Raw genomic sequence first — 19,670 nt, forward strand, 5'->3', positions numbered from 1 at the left:
ATTGGATACCTAGCACCCAGATTTTGGATGCTAAATATCATTTCTCATTAAAAATAACCAGAGCTCCTTGGAGAATGGTTGATCCCAGGACTGGGCCAGGGAAAGGGCAAGAGGAGCTTGAAGGAGATCCCACTGGCCATATCTGGGACAATTTAAGTATCAAAATAAAAAATAGTAACAATGGATTATAATCCACTGATTAAAATAGGAATCCCTGAGTCTATACTGACATAACCAAATGAACAAATGAATAAATAAATGACACAGAAAAGCTCTAATTTATAAAAGAATGCCAATTAAAAAAAGTTGAAAAAATGATGGAATTAAAAAGTCACCATTGGCAATTATCATAGTAATAACTGAGTCAGATACATCCCCATCAATGGGTGCTAAAACTAGTGTGTAAAGGCTTGATGAGGAACAGAATATTTAAACAGTCTCAAAGTATCACCCCAAAAATAGTAATTTTGATCACTTGGTTAAGGTAGTATCTGACAATTTTCATCAATGCAAAGTTAATTTAGTAACATTAATTCAATTAACTATTAACAATGATTAACTTTACAGTGGAAAAAACTGGCAGATACTACCTTAACCAAGCAATCAAAGTTAATTAACATCATCAGTAATGGGAAAAAGAGACAATGTGTGCCTTCCAATACAATGTTCTGAGAAGAACATGGCATTATTTCTGCTGAAAATGCATTATCTAAATCTAGTTGTGGGGAAACAACAGACAAACACAAACTGAGGACATTCTACAAAGGTCATGAAGGACAAAACAAAGACAGAAGAACTGTCCCCGACTGAAACAACCAAATGCAATGTATCCTTCAAAGGTCACTGTTGGGACAATTGGCAAAATTTAAATGGGTTCTGTGGATGAGACAGTGATAGTATTGCATCAATGTCAATATCCAGAAGTTGACGGTTATATGTGGTCATGTAGGAGAATGTCCTTGAGAGTATCCTTGTTTTTAATAAATACACACAGAATTATTAAGGGGTAATAGGGTTATCTGCAACTTACTGTTAAATGGTCCAGAAAAAAAAAGAGAACAATATGACAAATGTAGTAAAATATTAAATTTGAGAAATCTAGATGAAGGATATATGAGTTTTTTGTACTATTGTTGGAACGTTATCCTAAGTTTAAAATTACCTCAAAATTAAAAATTAAAAAATATTCTGCCCCAATATTCTCTAGAAAATCTATTATAATTTATAGTTTCAGTCTTTTGAAAAATTTCACAGGACTGCATGTAAGTGTTTAAGAACCAGATTATTAAAATAACTCTTTGAACCAACATTACAAATTCGGGAATAAACTCAGAAGTTTTCATTAATTTATTTATTTCAAAAAAAAAGATTGTTTATTGAGGAATCAAATCGATATGATTCCTGCTCTCATGGGGCTTACACTCTAACTGAAGTTAAATATAGCAAGAAACTCAAGATCTGTTAAAAGAGGTTTTAGATGTTCAGAGCACTGTTTGAATAAGTGGTATGTGGTGGGATTAGGGTAAGGAGGATGACTGAAGTTTAAGTAACTCTATGGGACACAGACCTAAACTTAATTTCCTTAGGGTTCATCTCATACAATAAATCTGGAAGGTCAACTGTTAGAAGGAAGGCTACAATAAATAAGAGTATTAAGGTAGATACAGATATGCAAATGAAGGCCTAAATCAATAATTAAATTCAATTAACAAGGACAAACCATGTTATCTCTTCTCAAGATGCTTTACACCATTAGAAACCATATTACTCCCAGGACCATCTAATCTTAAGTTTCTTTCTCAGTTCCTTACCCCAGAAAAAACTCCATATGGCTGGGAGAAGTAGAGATGAGCAGCAGGGCCAGATCTATTCCGAAGTTCCTTTATTTCTTCTTGGGATTCATGTAACATTCCCAGACACTCCATATTCCTGTCTTGTAACTCATGCAGCTGAAAGATAGGATGGCAATTAGTGTTCCTTACTATATTCTCAAAAATGACAATGGGGAAAAAATCCCATTGGGATAAGTTTAAATTTTATCCGGAGGACTAATTTTACGAATTTAAATTTATTACAAAGACTCTGAAACAGACTAAGCAAGGAAAGTATATATATTTCAAGCTGCCAGATTTAGGGGTGTCTTGGTCAGCATTATATATATGCATGATTTCCTAAAAATGTGAAATGTAGCTGAGACAACCATAACTGTCAATTCAATCTTTAATGCTTCCTATCCTTAAAAAAAAAAAACTTACAGAGGAAGTATAATAGCTATGGTCAAGTTAGTTTAGTGGAATATTAGATATGTATATTTTTAAACATAATGAACATGAATGAACTCTGAAGTCTGTAAATGACAAGATCAAGTCTACAAAGTATTTAATAAGATGTCAGGGTGCTCAATCATCCTAAACAAGTAGTTTCTTCTCCCTTGTTTCAAAATTTTTTTTATAGTTAGATACACAAGCATGTTAAAAGAGTACATAATTTTCAGAGAACATTTTAACTTCAAAAATCTCTTCAAGTGTGTTATGTGGACTAGATCACCAGCATCACTAGGGCTAGGGGTGCTTATTAAAAAAATGCAGATTATCTTATTTTAAAAACTGTTGGGTTAGTTAATATAGACCTGTAAAAGGGTCATATATTCCTAAAGAATCTTATAAACTCAAGGTTTTCCTATTAATCAAGAAGGATGTTGTCACGTTACTATTATTTTAGAGATAGAATCTTTAAAAAGCTTTACTTCTTAGATCTCATAATTTTCAGCTTAATCTTCTGTTGTTGTTTTAAATCTGGTTATCACCTTTAGTCATTCTTATTCACAAAGAAGAAAGGAACTATTCACTCCTCCCCTCCCATATAACACAACATAAAGGAAGGTTTCATTACCTCCATTGTCAGTTGTCTTTGGGCATCTTTGGAAGCTTGGAGGTGAAGTCTCAGTTCTTCCTTCTCAATCACTTGCTAACAACATATTAAAAGAGACATGTGAAGCCTTCCCATATAAAATACAGGTTACTCTCTTTTTAAGACATCTTAAGAATGTATTTCAGGGATATAGTCCAGAGGACTATCAAAAGCCAACCTTTCAAAAGCCAAATAAGTGTAAAAAAATGGGCAGAATACAAAATCCATCAAGGTGTTCAGAGGACAATGAGCATGAGTCAGTAGTTCACATCACAACTTTCTGAGGAAAATCAAACTCCATTTTATGGAAAGAAATAGTGATTTGAAAGTAGTTATTCATGATATTTCATGACAGAAGACTAAAACAGCAATCAGACTAAAGCAATGTAAAAGGGTGGGGACCATGTTTATTTTGCTTAATGTATCTAGCACTTAGCAGAGTGCATAGTACTAGGTCAGTGCTTAACAAACATCTGCTGAATGAATGAACCTACTTCTTTAAGTTTGTGCTGAAGATCTACAATCTGAGACAAGAGAGAGGAAATCTCTTCTTGGTAACGAATCAGTTCATCACTCTTCCCAGACAATTCTTCAGTCATTCTGGACATCTGAGCATTTGTTTCACCTGGAAAAAAAAATAAAAAACTTAAAATTAATATAAATGTAGGGCAGAGGTTGGTAAACTATGGCCTGTGGGCCAAATCGTGTTTTGTAACAAGCACTGGACTATCACGAATTGATTTTTCTCTAACATAAATTTAAAATAATAAACCTGGATAACCCAATAGAGAAAATTAAAGGTTCTTCTGAAATAGACTAATGCTGGGAATTTAATAGGAGGCACTGAAGCTAAAAAGAGATAACTTGTAAAGGCAAGCAAGCTAAAGATTCTGCCTCAATCTTTTTCTTTATGAAGGACAAGAAGGTTGAAAAGAGATAGGTGAATTACATATCTTTGCAAGGGCCAAGACATTTTATGTCTTTGAAAACTCTTCAGGAATGTAAATAAGATCCCAAAAGAAATGAAAATCAAACTTAACAAATCTAACAAACGAATATTTCCAGAATGGAACAGTCACAATCTGTAAAAGCTACTGAGATGCTTCTGTAGGAGAGACTTTCTGGGATACCCAGCAAACTGAGTAGGGCCTCTAAAGCAATTCTTACAATGCAGCATTCTTGCATGCTTTAGAATTCCATTGGGGAAATAAATCTTTGTTTCATATAAAAATTTTGACATCTAAACACAAGTGACAAAGCTATTTCTAAGTGTTATATAAAACTATTTTTAAATCGATGGAAAGTCTATAGCAATTCAAAGGATGGCAATAAGGAGACAGGAGACCAGAATCCAGGCTCTTAGGTAAATCATTGCTCTTTGTTTTTAAAGTGTAAAAGGTGGGTAATGATAGTGTTGATGGAGAAGATTCAATTTACATTCCTCTGGTTTGCTAATATTCTGTGCAAGGTACCACATTCTGAAGCCCACAGCTCAAATGATCTGATATGTTGTTATCATACCTTCTCTTTCAACATAAAAGGCTATATATCAATATTTATAAAGAGATTAAAATTTTTTCTCTAGTAAAGCTGATCTTTTTCCAACTGATTTATTTTTTAAAAATTTTAGCTAACAATACATGAAAGTAAAATATATTCCTTTATAGAGACAGAGCTGGCATTTAACAAATACTCATTGAATGTTACATTTTACACCATCATTTAAGTCCTAGTTTTGTTATTAATCAGTTTTCTGACTTTGGCAAATCATATTCTCTGTAGGGCTATTTCCTCATCAACAAACTAAGAGCTTTGGTTACTTTCATTCTAACATGCTATAATGGGTAGAAATACAGGTCTTTATTTAACGATGATGACAATTTGAAACAAAGATATTTCTTAAAAGTACATATGGTACTTTATTTAGAGTTGTGGGCTCAATGTGATATTCCAAGATTTTCAGCAATTATTTAAAATTGTTTCTTGAGATGCTTCTACTGAAACCATTGATCTAATTTCTGAGTTAGTGATATCCTACCGAAGAATTGCCCAAAGGCTATAAAACAGAATACATTAACACTTACGAAGTTCTTTAACACAATCACTGACAAGCTGTTGTTCCTTCTCTTCATAGGTAATCGTTTCTGTCTTTATGTGACAAGCCTTCAAGAAAGAAAAAAAAAAATCAGTATGTGATAATATCTTCTAATGATTTTATAGTATTAACTAAAAAAATCTTTACTACTTATTTAAAGATAAAAGTTCATCAGTTACAAAAGAAAACAAAAACTCATAAAGCTTTATCTGTCATAAAATAAAGACCATGGAAAAGGACATGACAAACATCTCCCCCTTGTTCCTCTCAGGGCCTTTGCACATGTCTACTCATCCTCATCCCAACCCCTCCCCTCCACTACATATATCTCTGATAGGCTAACCCTTAGCCTCAGCTAAAATGTCACATGTTTAAGTAGGACTTCTTTGACCCATTCCCCAACCCCCCATTATATAAAGCTCATGAAACACTGTAGTTTTCCAATATAGTTCTTAACTTAGTTGTAATTATTTAGTTATTTGTGTAAACTCCACAAGCTATATATTCTATGCTGTGGCTTTCTCTATTTCACCTGTCAGCTTGCTATTATCCACTTTTCAGTGGGATCTAAGTAACAATGGAAGGCAAACACCTGTGCCTTGGCTGTCACCCACCCCCCCCACTGGAATGTCAATAGCAAATCCTTAGTTATGCCATATTTCACCTCAATACTACCTGGACCTAAACCTTATAGCCTTTAAGGTAAAGGAGAGTGAGAATTAAGTTGACTGTACCTTGGATCGAAGAACCATATTCTCTTCTTCCAGTTCCTTGAGCTTTTCTTGCAGCATGTCCAACTGCAGCAAACCTTGAGATAAGCTAAAGGACTCGTTGAAGCGAAGAGGTGTAGAGCAGCTGGAATCAGTTTCACTCTCTTCAGAAGCAATGGAGACAATTCGAAGTAACTCATCTTTCTTGGACAGCTCATGCTGCAGTTGATTAACCTGTACATCAAAAGGGCTTGATTTACAAGATAGTCTTTATTTTGCACTATTTACAAGTAATATAGCTTCTAATTCATGGAGCAATTGTTTCTCACCATACAACAAAGTCATAAAATCAGCTGTTAGGTTTTACTGACTAAAGTAACAAGGGCTACAAAGAGAGTAACAAACCTCAGATACTTCCTAAGCTATAATTTTAGAGCATTAACTCAACAAATACATCTTTTTCTATACTAGGTGAAAAGAAAAGCCAATTTCCATATTCTATATAATAGGAATATAGGAGGAAAATTTCACATAAGATGATACATTCACAGTTCAAAACAAAACAAAATGGAAGAAACTTCAAAGTATCAGAATAGAACCTTACTTCAAATTCTCATCCTATTGACATGTATACACTGATGTGTATAAAATTGATGACTAATAAGAACCTGCAGTATAAAAAAACAAACAAACAAAACAACTAATACTAAACTTTCATTGGGTTATTTGTATGGAAATATGTTAATATAAATGTTTCAGACATTACATGAAATTTCTAAAAATCTCATATGTTCTGGTATAATGTTATAAGTCATAATCCTAGTTATTACTTTAAAATGTATATCTCAGAAATAACTAATTTTCTTGTCAACTGCATTATTATGAACTTTCATCAAATCTTTAACCGTGGTCCTTTTTAAGTCTTTTGTCATGTACAGACAGTTCTGGGTGTACTCTGATGCTTTTGCAAATATGTTCCTATAAAAGGGTTTCATCTTCAAGAAATTCATGGAAAAGACTCTGACAAGTACAGGTTTCTGGTAACTGACTGTACTGCTGAACTGAATGAATAAGCATTTTCAGAACTCTAATGAAAAACTGATGAACTCATAAAAGTGCTAACAAAAGATCAAGATAAAAAAAAAATTAATTACATGGGACTGAGTGAACTGATGAGGATGAGTATAATTTTTGTGACTTTCTGTTTGAATTAAAAAAAAAAAAATCCAAAAAAAAAAAATCCCACAAGGACTCAGAGGCAAAGAATATACAAATCAATTTTCACTGCAAAGTAAAGGAGCTGCTACAGTGGAGGATTACTGGACTGAATGTCAATATTATGACATAGTATGAGTGTGTTTCATGTTTGGTAATTGCAATCATTGTTGCTTTTGTTGTGGTCATCCATGTACAATGCTTGGTGTCAGTCTATTTATCTCTTGTAAAAATAAAATAGTGTGTGTGTGTGTGTGTGTGAAAAAAAAAAAAAGAAAAAAAAAAAAAAGAGAAGAGAACCGGGGTGTCCCTGAGGAAGAAGTTCTGCCTATTGACTGGAGCATCAGCCTGCCCTTCCTGAAGATCTACCCTGTGGATTTCAGACTTGCCATCTTCCACAGTTGTATATGCAGATTCTGTGCATTAAATCTCTTAATATATGTCAAAAAAAAAAAATTCTCATCCTAAAGGTTTGTATTTTTAAGCTGCATAACTCTACATGACTTCCCAACTTTAGTTCTAGGGAATAAGTACTTTCAACACAAAGGCTTGAATGTTATTAAACATGATGATTTATAAAATATAAATGAAACCAGATAATAACAAATTATAGAAGATTTAAAATGTAACTATTCAAATTAATAATAAATCAGTTCTCACTAAAAATATTTATTGCTATGGGATAAATATATTTTCAAAAATTTCTTTTCCTTTTCTCCTTTTGTTTGGGTTTCTGAATAAAGATACTTCCTTTGGGTATCTATTATTTGGGGGTACATTTTAAAAAAATAAATTTAAGATAAGATCACACAAAAAGTCTACAGAAAGGAGTAAGGATAAAGTGTTAGAATCTAAGCAGGATGCCACAAGTACTGTAGGTACTGAATACAGGCTTTTATATTGACTAAGGTAGAGTCACATGAGTACTCCTCTGTACAATAACACTTCATTTCTCTACTGGTTAGTTCAATGGATACTATTGTCATCACTTCAGGGGCACCCAGGAAAATAAATTCTCCATTTCCCAAGACCTAATTGCTTCATGCTGCAAATACTTGATCCAAGACTTACTTGATCAAAGGCTTGTCCCAATTGCTCCTCGAGGGCTTCATTGTGCTCAGACAAGGCATGGTTCCGCTTTAAGAGAGCTTGTCCAATTCGAGCAGCTAGCTCCAGATCACGATCCCTCTGTTAAAATGCCAAATACATCTTTTCTTTGAGTACAAATAAAATTAAGTGGTAGTTTAAAATTCTGCAGTCATTTTTGCTAAACTCAAAAGCAATGTCCTAGAAAGCATCAAGATCCATTTTAATGCCCAGATATACAAATGAATACAGGGCCTGACACACAAATGGTGTTTAATATACGTTAGTCAAATGGATGACCATCATAGTTATAAATGCAAGAGGGCATTTCTTGATATCAAGTGAGATTTATTGATCACCCCATTAATTAGGATCCAGCAACTCAACTTTTCAACTTATGACTTTATGGACTTACAAAATCAATACAGTCTTTAAAAATGAGGACAGGGCCTGACACATAGTAAAAGCCAAATAAATATTTGTTGAATGCATTTGTCTATTAAGCATGGTAATGATACAGTAGGCATGTTGAATACAGTTCCAATTAGGGCAAAGCTTATATGCATTCAGAGCCAGAGGCTTAGAGGAAAGCATAATCAAGAGCCCTATTGTCAACTGGTATAAGAATCATGATGTGAAATAAAATAGGGGATATAATAGACAGGACATTTTGAGGCTATAGTGTTCTTCTTAGAGTGTAGAGAAGAAGGGAGTCTGAAGAAACTGGTGGTAATGATGCAGGGAAGCCTACAGAAAAGTCAAGCAAGGCAAGAGTTACTCTTTCTGGGTAGATGGTGATCCTTAGCAAGGCATAGGAATCCTCGACGTGGTGGTGGTGAGGATTGTATTCTGTAGGGTGGAAAACTATCACTATACATCTGAGTGCCTTATAGTATATGAGTATGGGTTCCACTTACATTAATCACTGTAAATAAAATTATGCTTCTATTTTTTTGGTCCACAGCAACATGAAAACAGGTGGATGGATTATCTCCAAATTTTCAAGGCCCACTTACCTCATATTCAATATAGGCTAAGTGGCATACACAAAATCATTCTGGGGAGCTGCTGGGGGTGAGGGGGGCATGTGGGGAGAAGGGTATTTCAAAGAAAAGACTGAAATTTCCATCAGATCAACTGAAATTGAAGCATAGGGAGAGACTTCTTAAGACTGCCACTTTGAAGAGATATACTATACATACCAAAAATGTCATGGACAAAGTGAGCTCAAATAATAGCCTGAATGAAAGTAGAAAAGGGAAGATGCTTCAAACTATTGGTGTTGATTTGCAATGGAGCTGCTTCTTGAATGGGCAGCTCTGTTTCAGGGTGAGTGACACCAAGGATTTATTAAAAAAAAATTTTTTTTTAAAGATTGCTTTTCTAGGACAGAGAAGCCAGCCAGCACCATTATAACACAACAAAAAATTAAGCCCTCTACAATTTCATAACAATAAACTTCAGGAGCCATTCTACTTTGGAATGCCAGTTGGTATACCAGTTGTTCTATCTGTAACAACCTCATACAGAACAACCTAGAGCAAAGACATTATCACTTTTCATTGATATGCAAATTTGATAGATTCTAAATGATCTTCAAGTTTTAACTTTTTGTACTGGAGAAAAAAGACATATTCCTACCTCTGCCAGGAGATGTGTAACCATGTCGATGTCATTGTAAGTTTTGGTCATCTGCTCCACCCTGTCTGTGCCTAGAACTAAGAGAGTTAAAAACAACAGTTTATAGGATACAGAAATAACGCAAAGTTTTAAACAGTCATAAGAATTGAAAGAGAACAACACAACAAACAACCCGAGCTTTTACAAAAAGCCATTCAGAATAAAAAAATAGGTAAAAAAAGAAAAGGGAAAGAAATATTTCATGTGTTAGACACTCAGGAAATAGACCAATTACTACAAACAAAATGTACATCATACAATAAATTAAGAAAGTATCAAATGATCACAAGGCAGCTACCTCCTGACTGTCTCCTCTTCCCTTGGTGAGACTGGAACTTTGGGGACTTCCCTGGTAACGCAGTGGTTAAGAATCTGCCTGTCAATGCAGGGGACATGGGTTCAAGCTCTGGTCCAGGAAGAGCCCACATGCCGCAGAGCAACTAAGCCTGTGCGCCACAACTACTAAAGCCCATGCGCCTAGAGCCCATGCTCTGCAACGAGAAGCCACCGCAATAAGCCTGCGTACAATGAAAAGTAGCCCCCGCTCGCCACAACTAGAGGAAGCCTGCGTGCAGCAACGAAGACCCAATGCAGCCAAAAATAAATAAATAAATTAATTAATTAAAAAAATAAGATTGGAACTTTGGTTCACTCACACTAGAGAATGTGGGCCTGGAGAATGAACTGAATCACCAATTGTTTTACATCCTAACCTAAATTAAAGTTATTGAGGGGCGAGTTCACGAGGAGTTATGTATAAAGGAATTTAATTAGAATTCTGTTGTGATTATCTTGAACATCTATGATCACCTGTCATGTGAGCTAATATCAATAAACAAGGAATAGGACTTGTAGGACTTCTTATAATTCTATTATGAACCGTAACACTTTTTAGCTTAATTAAAACCCCTTTTTCTTTATGATAAGCTTCACCATATGTAGGTCTTTGCTATAAACTAAACTGTATACTGTAGTATTCCTTGCATAACTCAAACCCACTATTTCTGGCACTCCATAAATTCAGGAACTGCACTTGACTAATTTAGCTCCAAAGAAAAGAACAGATATGATCCTAATGATTCCACAATCACAATAAGCAATACCTTTTTAAGTTAATGATGCATAATAAAAGAGGGATCTTTTGACTTTGGAGTGCATTACATGAAACAGACTTGTGTTTGACTTAGACTGATTTTAAAATTAGTTTGCCTTGAAGTGTGAAAAATCAGAGGTTTGAAGCAGAAAAGCTGAATTCACATATTTGAGTGAGCTTGAACAAGTCACTTACCCCTTCTGAGATTCAGATTCCACATTTATAATATGAAGATGATAACCTCTCACAAGGTCATTAGGAGGTTCAAATATGATAATCTACTAAGTAGTATTTAGTAAACTGCTAAGTATCATATAACTATTTATAGCTATACTCTTTAAACACAACTGGTATGTATGAAACAGCCCTGATTTAAAATTCTCTGTAAATAATGCACTGAGTTGGCAGCAGAAACTATGATTTAAGTCATCTATACTTCTTTAGTCCCATCTTAAGACTTAAGGTTGCTCAAAAGACACCATTAGATAGATTTTACTTTAATCTGAGCTTTTAATTTTTCTTCTTAGCACCACTGCTTAAAATGAAACTGGGAATTGGGACTTGGCTGGTGGCGCAGTGGTTAAGAATCTGCCTTCCAATGCAGGGGACGCAGGTTCGATCCCTGGTCAGGGAACTAGATCCCATGTGCATGAGCAACTAAGGAGCCCGCTGGCCACAACTAAGGAGCACATGTGACACAACTAAGGAGCACATGTGCTGCAACTAAGGAGCCAGCAAGCTGCAACTAAGGAGCCCGTGAGCCACAACTAAGGAGCCTGCCTGCTGCAACTAAGACCCGGCGCAACCAAAAAAAAAAATAAAAATAAAAAATAAATAAATATAAAAAAATAAAAATTAAAAATATGAAACTAGGAATTACCCAGAGCTTAATTATTAATGATAGTCTCACTTCTAGCTAAAAGTAAAACAAAGTGCTGGGCTGATAGTGTTAGGAGATAGCTGAAAAAGTTTTAAATTGAAAATAAGAAAACTAAAAACAACAACAACAAAAACAAACACACTAGAGAGAAACATTTTTACTCCAAAAGAATTTTTATTTACAAGTAGAGGATTTTTATTTATAAGTATAAATTAAACTATAATTTAACTCAGGGATAAGGGAAATAGGCTTTTGGGCCAGGAATCTTCACAATTTAACTTGGTAGCATAGCAGGAACAAAGGATTAAAAATTAAGGCAGATACTAACAGTGTGTGGTCTCTTCTACTGCTCGTCTCAATAATACACGGGAAAAAAATCAAGTCTATATATCTACACTCTAAACTACAGAAAACTAGCCAATTGTTGCAAAAACAAATGTAATGCAGGGCAGTGGGTCTCAACTCCAGATTCTAATTTAATGCATTTGGAGGCAGTCCAGGGCACAGGTAGTATGTAAAATATGCCAGATGTTCTGATGTGAAGCTAGGGATGAAAACTACCGATCCAGGGTTAACACTCAAAGCAAGAACCAGCAACCCTGGAGACTCAGTTAAAAAGTTTTTATACAACTAATTTAAAAAGTAAATGAGGGCTTCCCTGGTGGCGCAGTGGTTGAGAGTCTGCCTGCCAATGCATGGGACACGGGTTCGAGCCCTGGTCTGGGAAGATCCCACATGCCGCGGCGCGGCTGGGCCCATGAGCCACAATTACTGAGCCTGCGCGTCTGGAGCCTGTGCTCCGCAACAAGAGAGGCCGCGACAGTGAGAGGCCCGCGCACCGCGATGAGGAGTGGCCCCCACTTGCCGCAACTGGAGGAAGCCCTCGCGCAGAAACGAAGACCCAACACAGCCATAAATAAATACTTAAAAAAATAAAAAAAATAAAAAATAAAAAGTAAATGACATGGCTTATATTATACAACTGACAAGAAAGACTTGAAGATGAAGTGGCAAATTTAATCTGAAGTCAAACCAGTAAATTAAGGATGTAATAAAACGCTGTGAGGTACCAGTCACACATGATGAAAGAGATGTTTTAGTGAGGAGAAACTAAAATATATTTCCCATAAATGCTTACCATCTGTCATAGTCTGACAATTTAAAGCTGAACCTTAAGAAGTTACCTAGTTTAATGATCTCATTTTCTTATATGAGGAACCTTGACTAAGAGGAATTATGTGACATGTCCAAGACGGCAAAGCAAACTATTAGTGGCAAAGCCAAGATAATAATAATGAGGTGATAACTCCTGTCTCACAAGGTCATAAGAAAAAACTTGGGTCTGCTCATTCTCAGTGATGGGAATGGGCTCTTTGCACCATGTTGCTGTTTCTACCACAGTCCCACCAAGATCAAAAGGCTTTTATCTTTTGAAATATTAGACTATTTATCTGTGAACACAAGTTATAAAACAACATAGGTACCATTTTTGTTTGTAACATATTGGTATATCTATACATGTCTATACACAAGAGAGGCTGAAAGGCTATAAATCAAAATGTTAATAGTGGTTATCTCTGAGTAGGGGTTATGGTTGATCTGTTGTTTTCTGTTCAGTTTTTTGCTAATTTTCCATGAAGAACAAATGTTATCTTTGCAATCAAAAAGTAGCAGCTCTTGTTAAGAGGTTTCAAAAAGGAAAAATGAATTTTCAAATCCTTAAATATTTATTACGGCAAAGAAGTTAGATAATGCAACCCGAATTCTCCAATTCTTATGTTTTAAGTGAAACAGTCTATAGACCACCAAGCCCCAAAGGCTGGGCCACCTCAACTGCACCGAGTTGCTCAATTGATAGAGGAACACAAAGCATAGAGGAACACAAAGGATTCCTCTCAGCAGCCTAATCAGTTCTGTCTTCTCTTCTTTAACACAATATTCCTGATAAAGATAGGCTGCTTGGGATGATTCCAAAAGTACTCAGGGCAAAGCTCTTAAGTATTCTCTTGGTATTTAGGCATTGTGATTAAATGCTTCCAAAGCGATAGACTATTTCTTCACTGTAATTCTGTAACCAAGAATTCAGGGCCAAGCAGGCTGACTTTATTGTAATTCTATCAAATCCTATTTTCCCTTCAGTTCTCAGAGGTTAAAATAAAATATGTTAAATGGTACAGAAATTACCAATGCTCCTTGCTTGTTTCCAGACATGAACTTTCTAACTCTCTAAGAACAAATTATATATCAGGGAGAAAATAAACATTTGTACAGAATATTTTTGGTTTCTGAAGGTTGTTAGTTAATGTTCAACATTTTTGTTTAATATTTGGAGAATCTAATATTCCTGAAAAAACATGGGGAGATATATATAAGCACTTCACTAATTCTTACTCTATGTTATATCTGCATAATTTCACATCAACCATCCCCCAATCATTTTCAGGATGGAAAATGCCAATGTTAATCCATTTTGATATCCCTGTTATTTATATGAGATGGTTCTTGAATAGTTCTTTCATATGTCCTTTTTCAAGGTCTAGAGTTTTTACCACAATTACCTAATTTTTAAAAGACTTCTAATCTTTCATCACTCTCCAAACCTCCCACACCAAAAAACAAAAGCAAAACAACAAAAACCAAAAATGAAACACACAGTTCACATGGCAGAGTAAAAGCTAGAATAGCTCCTAATAACTACAGACAGGTCTTGAGGTTTTAACCCCAAAGAAGCGGTTCTTGCTACTATAATACAGAGAACATTTCTCCAATACAAAAAACTGCCTTCAAAAGAACTGAGGCAGAACAAAAAGGAGGCTGGTCATATATACCGTCTAGGACAGCGTTTCTCAACAGGGTTCCAGGGGACAATTAAGCCCCATAGATAATGCTTTGAGTGACAATGTTCTCAATTCTCCGATAAATAAAACCTACCTAGTACATAATGTAGAGGTGATAAGGTAATTCATTCTATAATAGATGTCTTAGGGCATATGGCTTAATTCTTCTGTGGAACTGGTTGCGAGGAATTATAAATCCGCTAACCTCTACAACCTGACTTATGGTTAATGCTTCCTGAACATTATCTGTTGTATTTCCTTTCTTGCCAGTACAGGTTAATGATTTTCAAGGGCAGAGTTGGGGAAAAGTATAACTACCAACCAGAAGTAATAATTTCTACAATCTATTTCTCTGCAAAATTCTACACCCTCCCTAATTCCTTAAATTCTCCAATTAATGTCACTGTGAAATGGCCATATGGCTTTGGTGACAAAGCTTTAGATCAGTGGTTCTCAAATCTGAGTGTGCACCAGTACCATCAGGAGGACTTGTTAAAACAGACGGGCCCCACCCCCAGAGTTTCTGAATCAGTAGATCTGGGATGGTAGCACAAGGATCTGTGTTTTTAACAAGTACCAAGTGATACTGATGCCTTAATTACAGCTTATATAACCACCCCCCTTTTTCTTATGCATTAGGAAGTGGTACAGGTGATCCCTTACTCCCAAATAAAAAATACCCTGAAAGGCAGATCGGGTTTCTATTTTTAGCCTTCACACGAACAAATGGTACTTTCTGTCACAGTGTGATCTGATCGCACTGCTTGCCCCATGTCACTGTGGGGCTCTCTCTTAATAAAATTAAGAAAACCCTGCACGCAAAACATTCTTTGAGTATCTTAAACTTTGTGTGTGTAAGGCAGGGACTAGCAGGGAATTACTTTTTTGGACCCACCCATTGTTTACTTTTAAAATAAAACACTTGAGAGCAATCTCTTTCTGGTTTGGTAGGGGCTTCAAAGAACAACCAGTGTCCTTTTATTCATGTGAGATAGGTTCCCATCCCAAAACCTTGCCCATGTTTCCTTCCAAATTTCTTTATTTTCTTCTCATGGCTCTTTCAATTTCTTTGTGTTATATAAGAGAGAAAGTGCCTCTGCCTGTGCCACCTCTTTTTATTAGCTGTTATAATTCATTTTAATGAGCATGAGTATCTACTGGCATGTGAGGTAAGTCAGGATAAGAAGGGGCTGAAACAGCACCAGGGAGCTGAACCCTAGGATGGCTTGCCAGGGTCTGTAGTAACTATTCTAAACCACAAATCTTGACATCTCAAGGGGATAGAAAACTGTGGGAAAGGGAAAGAGAATGGTTTGTATCATGCTTTTTAAAGTTCTTTTTTTTTTTTTTTTTTAATTTTTATTTAGTTTTGGCTGCGTTGGATCTTTGTTGCTGTGTGCAGGCTTTCTCTAGTTGTGGTGAGCGGGGGCTACTCCTCGTTGCGGTGCACAGGCTTCTCTTTGCGGTGGCTTCTCTTGTTGCAGAGCACGGTCTTTAGGTGCACAGGCTTCAGTAGTTGCAGCACAAGGGCTCAGTAGTTGTGGTGCACGGGCTTAGTCGCTCCGTGGCATGTGGGATCTTCCTGGACCAGGGATCGAACCCTTGTCCCCTGCATTGGCAGGAGGAGTCTTAACCACTGTGCTACTAGAGAAGTCCCCGTGATTTTAAAATCTTGGTCAATTTGCTAAACAAAGTAAATCACTTATCTTTTACATTCATAAGATAGAAATTCATAATGAAGTTTATTTATATTTGAGTGAACTGTTAACCCAAAGAATTGATACTTTTAAAATAATGGTGAAATTAAAGTACAGTACAGAGATAAAGTATCAGTGAACGAATGATGATCCTTGCTTCTTTGCTTCATGATATTAGGTGTATCATATATAGTTTAATTTTCAAATTGTTGAAGTGAAAATAGTACCATTAGATGAAAGGAATAGGACAGTTTTCCAGATCCTGGAAGTATGGATCTTGTAACATCCTATTAATCTCAAGTTTTAAATTGCTCCCTTGAACCCTACGGTTTGTTTATGTAAAGTCCTATAAACCAAGTATTTTAGAATCTGTTTACCTTTTATTTTCCAGTCTTTTTATTTAAAATTCATCTTTAAAGTAACTCCATTAAATCATGATCTAAGACATCTTTCTAGCTAGTCTCCCTCACTGTCCCCTCCAGCGGCATATAGGACAAAGAACATGTAAACTAAGGGGCACTTTCTGTGTCGCTTTATCAAAATAATGACAAACTAAATTTATCCCGATGAAATTTCAGTTTGAAATTTTCTCACAAATCTAAAAACTCAGGGAACAAAGGGAAATGGAAATAAAAAAGTGTTCCTTTTAAAAAGCATTTTCTAGAAAATCTCAAGCAAGTAACTTCTCAAACTAGAAAGTTAAGAAAACCTTAAGGTTAAAAGCTTTTGCACAGCAAAGGAAACCAAAAACAAGACCAAAAGACAACCCTCAGAATGGGAGAAAATATTTGCAAATGAAGCAACTGACAAAGGATTAATCTCCAAGATTTACAAGCAGCTCATGCAGCTCAATAACAAAAAAACAAACAACCCAATCCAAAAATGGGCAGAAGACCTAAATAGACATTTCTCCAAAGAAGATATACAGATTGCCAACAGACACATGAAAGAATGCTCAACATCATTAATCATTAGAGAAATGCAAATCAAAACTACAATGAGATATCATCTCACACCGGTCAGAATGGCCATCTTCAAAAAATCTAGAAACAATAAATGCTGGAGAGGGTGTGGAGAAAAGGGAACTCTCTTGCACTGTTGGTGGGAATGTACATTGATACAGCCACTATGGAGAACAGTATGGAGGTTCCTTAAAAAACTAAAAATAGAACTACCATACGACCCAGCAATCCCACTACTGGGCATATACCCTGAGAAAACCGTAATTCAAAAAGAGTCATGTACCAAAATGTTCATTGCAGCTCTATTTACAATAGCCAGGACATGGAAGCAACCTAAGTGTCCATCATCGGATGAATGGATAAAGAAGATGTGGCACATATATACAATGGAATATTACTCAGCCATAAAAAGAAATGAAATTGAGTTATTTGTAGTGAGGTGGATGGAGTTAGAGTCTGTCATGCAGAGTGAAGTAAGTCAGAAAGAGAAAAACAAATACAATTTGCTAACATATATATATGGAATCTAAGGAAAAAAAAAAAAAGCCATGAAGAACCTAGTGGCAAGATGGGAATAAAGACACAGACCTACTAGAGAATGGACTTGAGGATATGGGGAGGGGGAAGGGTAAGTTGTGACAGGGTGAGAGAGTGGCATGGACATATATACACTACCAAACGGAAAACAGATAGCTAGTGGGAAGCAACCGCATAGCACAGGGAGATTAGCTCTGTGCTTTGTGACCTCCTAGAGGTGTGGGATAGGGAGGGCGGGAGGGAGGGAGATGCAAGAGGGAAGAGATATGGGAACATATGTATATGTATAACTGATTCACTTTGTTATAAAGCAGAAACTGACACACCATTGTAAAGCAATTATACTCCAATAAAGATGTTAAAAAAAAAAGAAAACCTTAAGGGCCTTAATTTAATATTCAGCTACTTAAAAGAATTGTTGAGGACAGAAATACAGTTTTATTTGAGTTCCTAATTCAAGTTTAAACAATGTTTACAATTCTTTTTCTGAGCAGTAAGTAATCTGGTTATAGGAAAGTACCATTAAAAGTTAATGATTACTATGAAAATGAGAATTTCACAACAATCACTCTCCAGCTAGAATCTTTAAAAACACTGAAGCACTCACTGGGAAAATATCTAGGACCTAATGCAATCTCATATCTAATTCAAATGAAAATAATTTTATAAATATATCAATATTGAACTTATAGAATTATTATATATTCTAACAGCTACTATGCGTACATCTTTATAGTGAATGAATTTTGAAAAAGTAAGCTCAGCCTGAATGCAGATTTTTGGAATAAGGTCAAAAGCAAAAAATGTCTCCATACTTGAAAGTTTAAAATGTGTCCTATTTACTTTTGTCATTTTTAAAGAGTGTGGTGTAAAACAGACCTATTTTCAGGACAAATTTGGCTTACTTTCTCACTGAAATATTCTCTGAATCCTTAAGTAAATGATGAAGATTACTATATAGTGTGCATGTATTTCTCCTTGGCATTATTAAAGCGACTTATGTACCCAAGAACTCTGTTTCTTAATGACTTGACAAGTTCCCGTGACTACGTCAGTTTAGTAGAGTAGATAAGAGTCAAAAAGCTGATGGCTCAAGATATTAAAGTATTAGGATAATAAATGCTGTGAAATATAAAGGCATATTAAATTTTAAATACTTTCACTAATTTTTTTTTTTTTAAGTTCCCTTTTCTACACAGTTAGAGGAAAGTATCAAGTAAAAGATGAGGGAAATGGAAACCTCTGAGTATGCTTGCAACCCTGGACACCCAGAGTCTTAAGAATGAGAAACTTTCTGCATTCAGACGTAACACAATTTGAATCATCTCTTCATGTTGTTAAATCGGTTCAAGTTAAAGTAGGTACAAACTGAACAATGGCTAGGGATGTCAAATGTTTTAAAAGTCAACACCAAGATATTCATGATCCTTAGTTCAATGGACAAACTCTAAAATACTCACTCATATAACGGAAAGTCTCTTCAGCAAGGACTGGAGAGAGGGCATCAGATCCATGTTGCTGCTGGCGTGTGGACTGAGTCCAGTCTTGATTTTCATATAGAAAGAGAGAGTCCACTCTTAGCTTATACTGGGGTAGCTGTTCTTCTAGCAGGCTCACCAGCTCGACTTCAGGGAGATCTTCATTGGAGCACACATCTAAAGAGGAGAGTCCATGCAAATGAATCCAATATATTTCAATTTTCTAGGCTACAGAGAAAAATCGGTGAAATTAGTTTTGCCAAAGTAGGATAACCAAAGAAACATTAGCCAATACCATGTCTCGATGATTTTTATTACTGTATCCTGGTACTACAGTTGGTCTTTCTCTAGGTTTCTTTAATACGAGAACTTCTACAGGAAAAATACTACCATGAATTTTAATTGCATCCTATCTAAAAATATATTGTTTAGGGAATACACCTATGTTTTTAAAGTTTAAAATTTCTTATCTCTTCCTTATCAATATATT

At 35.5% G+C, this 19,670-nt stretch overlaps 1 protein-coding gene across 3 annotated transcripts in view; it reads right to left on the reverse strand.

Annotated features, from left to right (window-relative positions):
• TRAK2 (trafficking kinesin protein 2) overlaps positions 1-19,670 on the reverse strand; it is a 65,679-nt gene that overhangs the window by 15,369 nt on the left and 30,640 nt on the right. For 2 of the 3 annotated variants that reach the window (XM_082467010.1, XM_082467011.1), the window contains 9 exons: positions 19,163-19,357; positions 9,995-10,072; positions 9,658-9,734; positions 8,002-8,118; positions 5,740-5,949; positions 4,995-5,073; positions 3,405-3,535; positions 2,893-2,967; positions 1,812-1,949 (listed from right to left, as the gene is read on the reverse strand). In XM_082467010.1, the coding sequence (XP_082323136.1) occupies positions 1,812-1,949; positions 2,893-2,967; positions 3,405-3,535; positions 4,995-5,073; positions 5,740-5,949; positions 8,002-8,118; positions 9,658-9,734; positions 9,995-10,072; positions 19,163-19,357 (1,100 nt within the window). The remainder of the gene's footprint in view (positions 1-1,811; positions 1,950-2,892; positions 2,968-3,404; positions 3,536-4,994; positions 5,074-5,739; positions 5,950-8,001; positions 8,119-9,657; positions 9,735-9,994; positions 10,073-19,162; positions 19,358-19,670) is intronic. The other variant, XM_082467012.1, reaches the window with a different exon arrangement.

The sequence above is a fragment of the Balaenoptera physalus genome (genome assembly GCF_965194825.1).
Source record: "Balaenoptera physalus genome assembly, chromosome: 6".
NCBI classification, from domain to species: domain Eukaryota; kingdom Metazoa; phylum Chordata; class Mammalia; order Artiodactyla; family Balaenopteridae; genus Balaenoptera; species Balaenoptera physalus.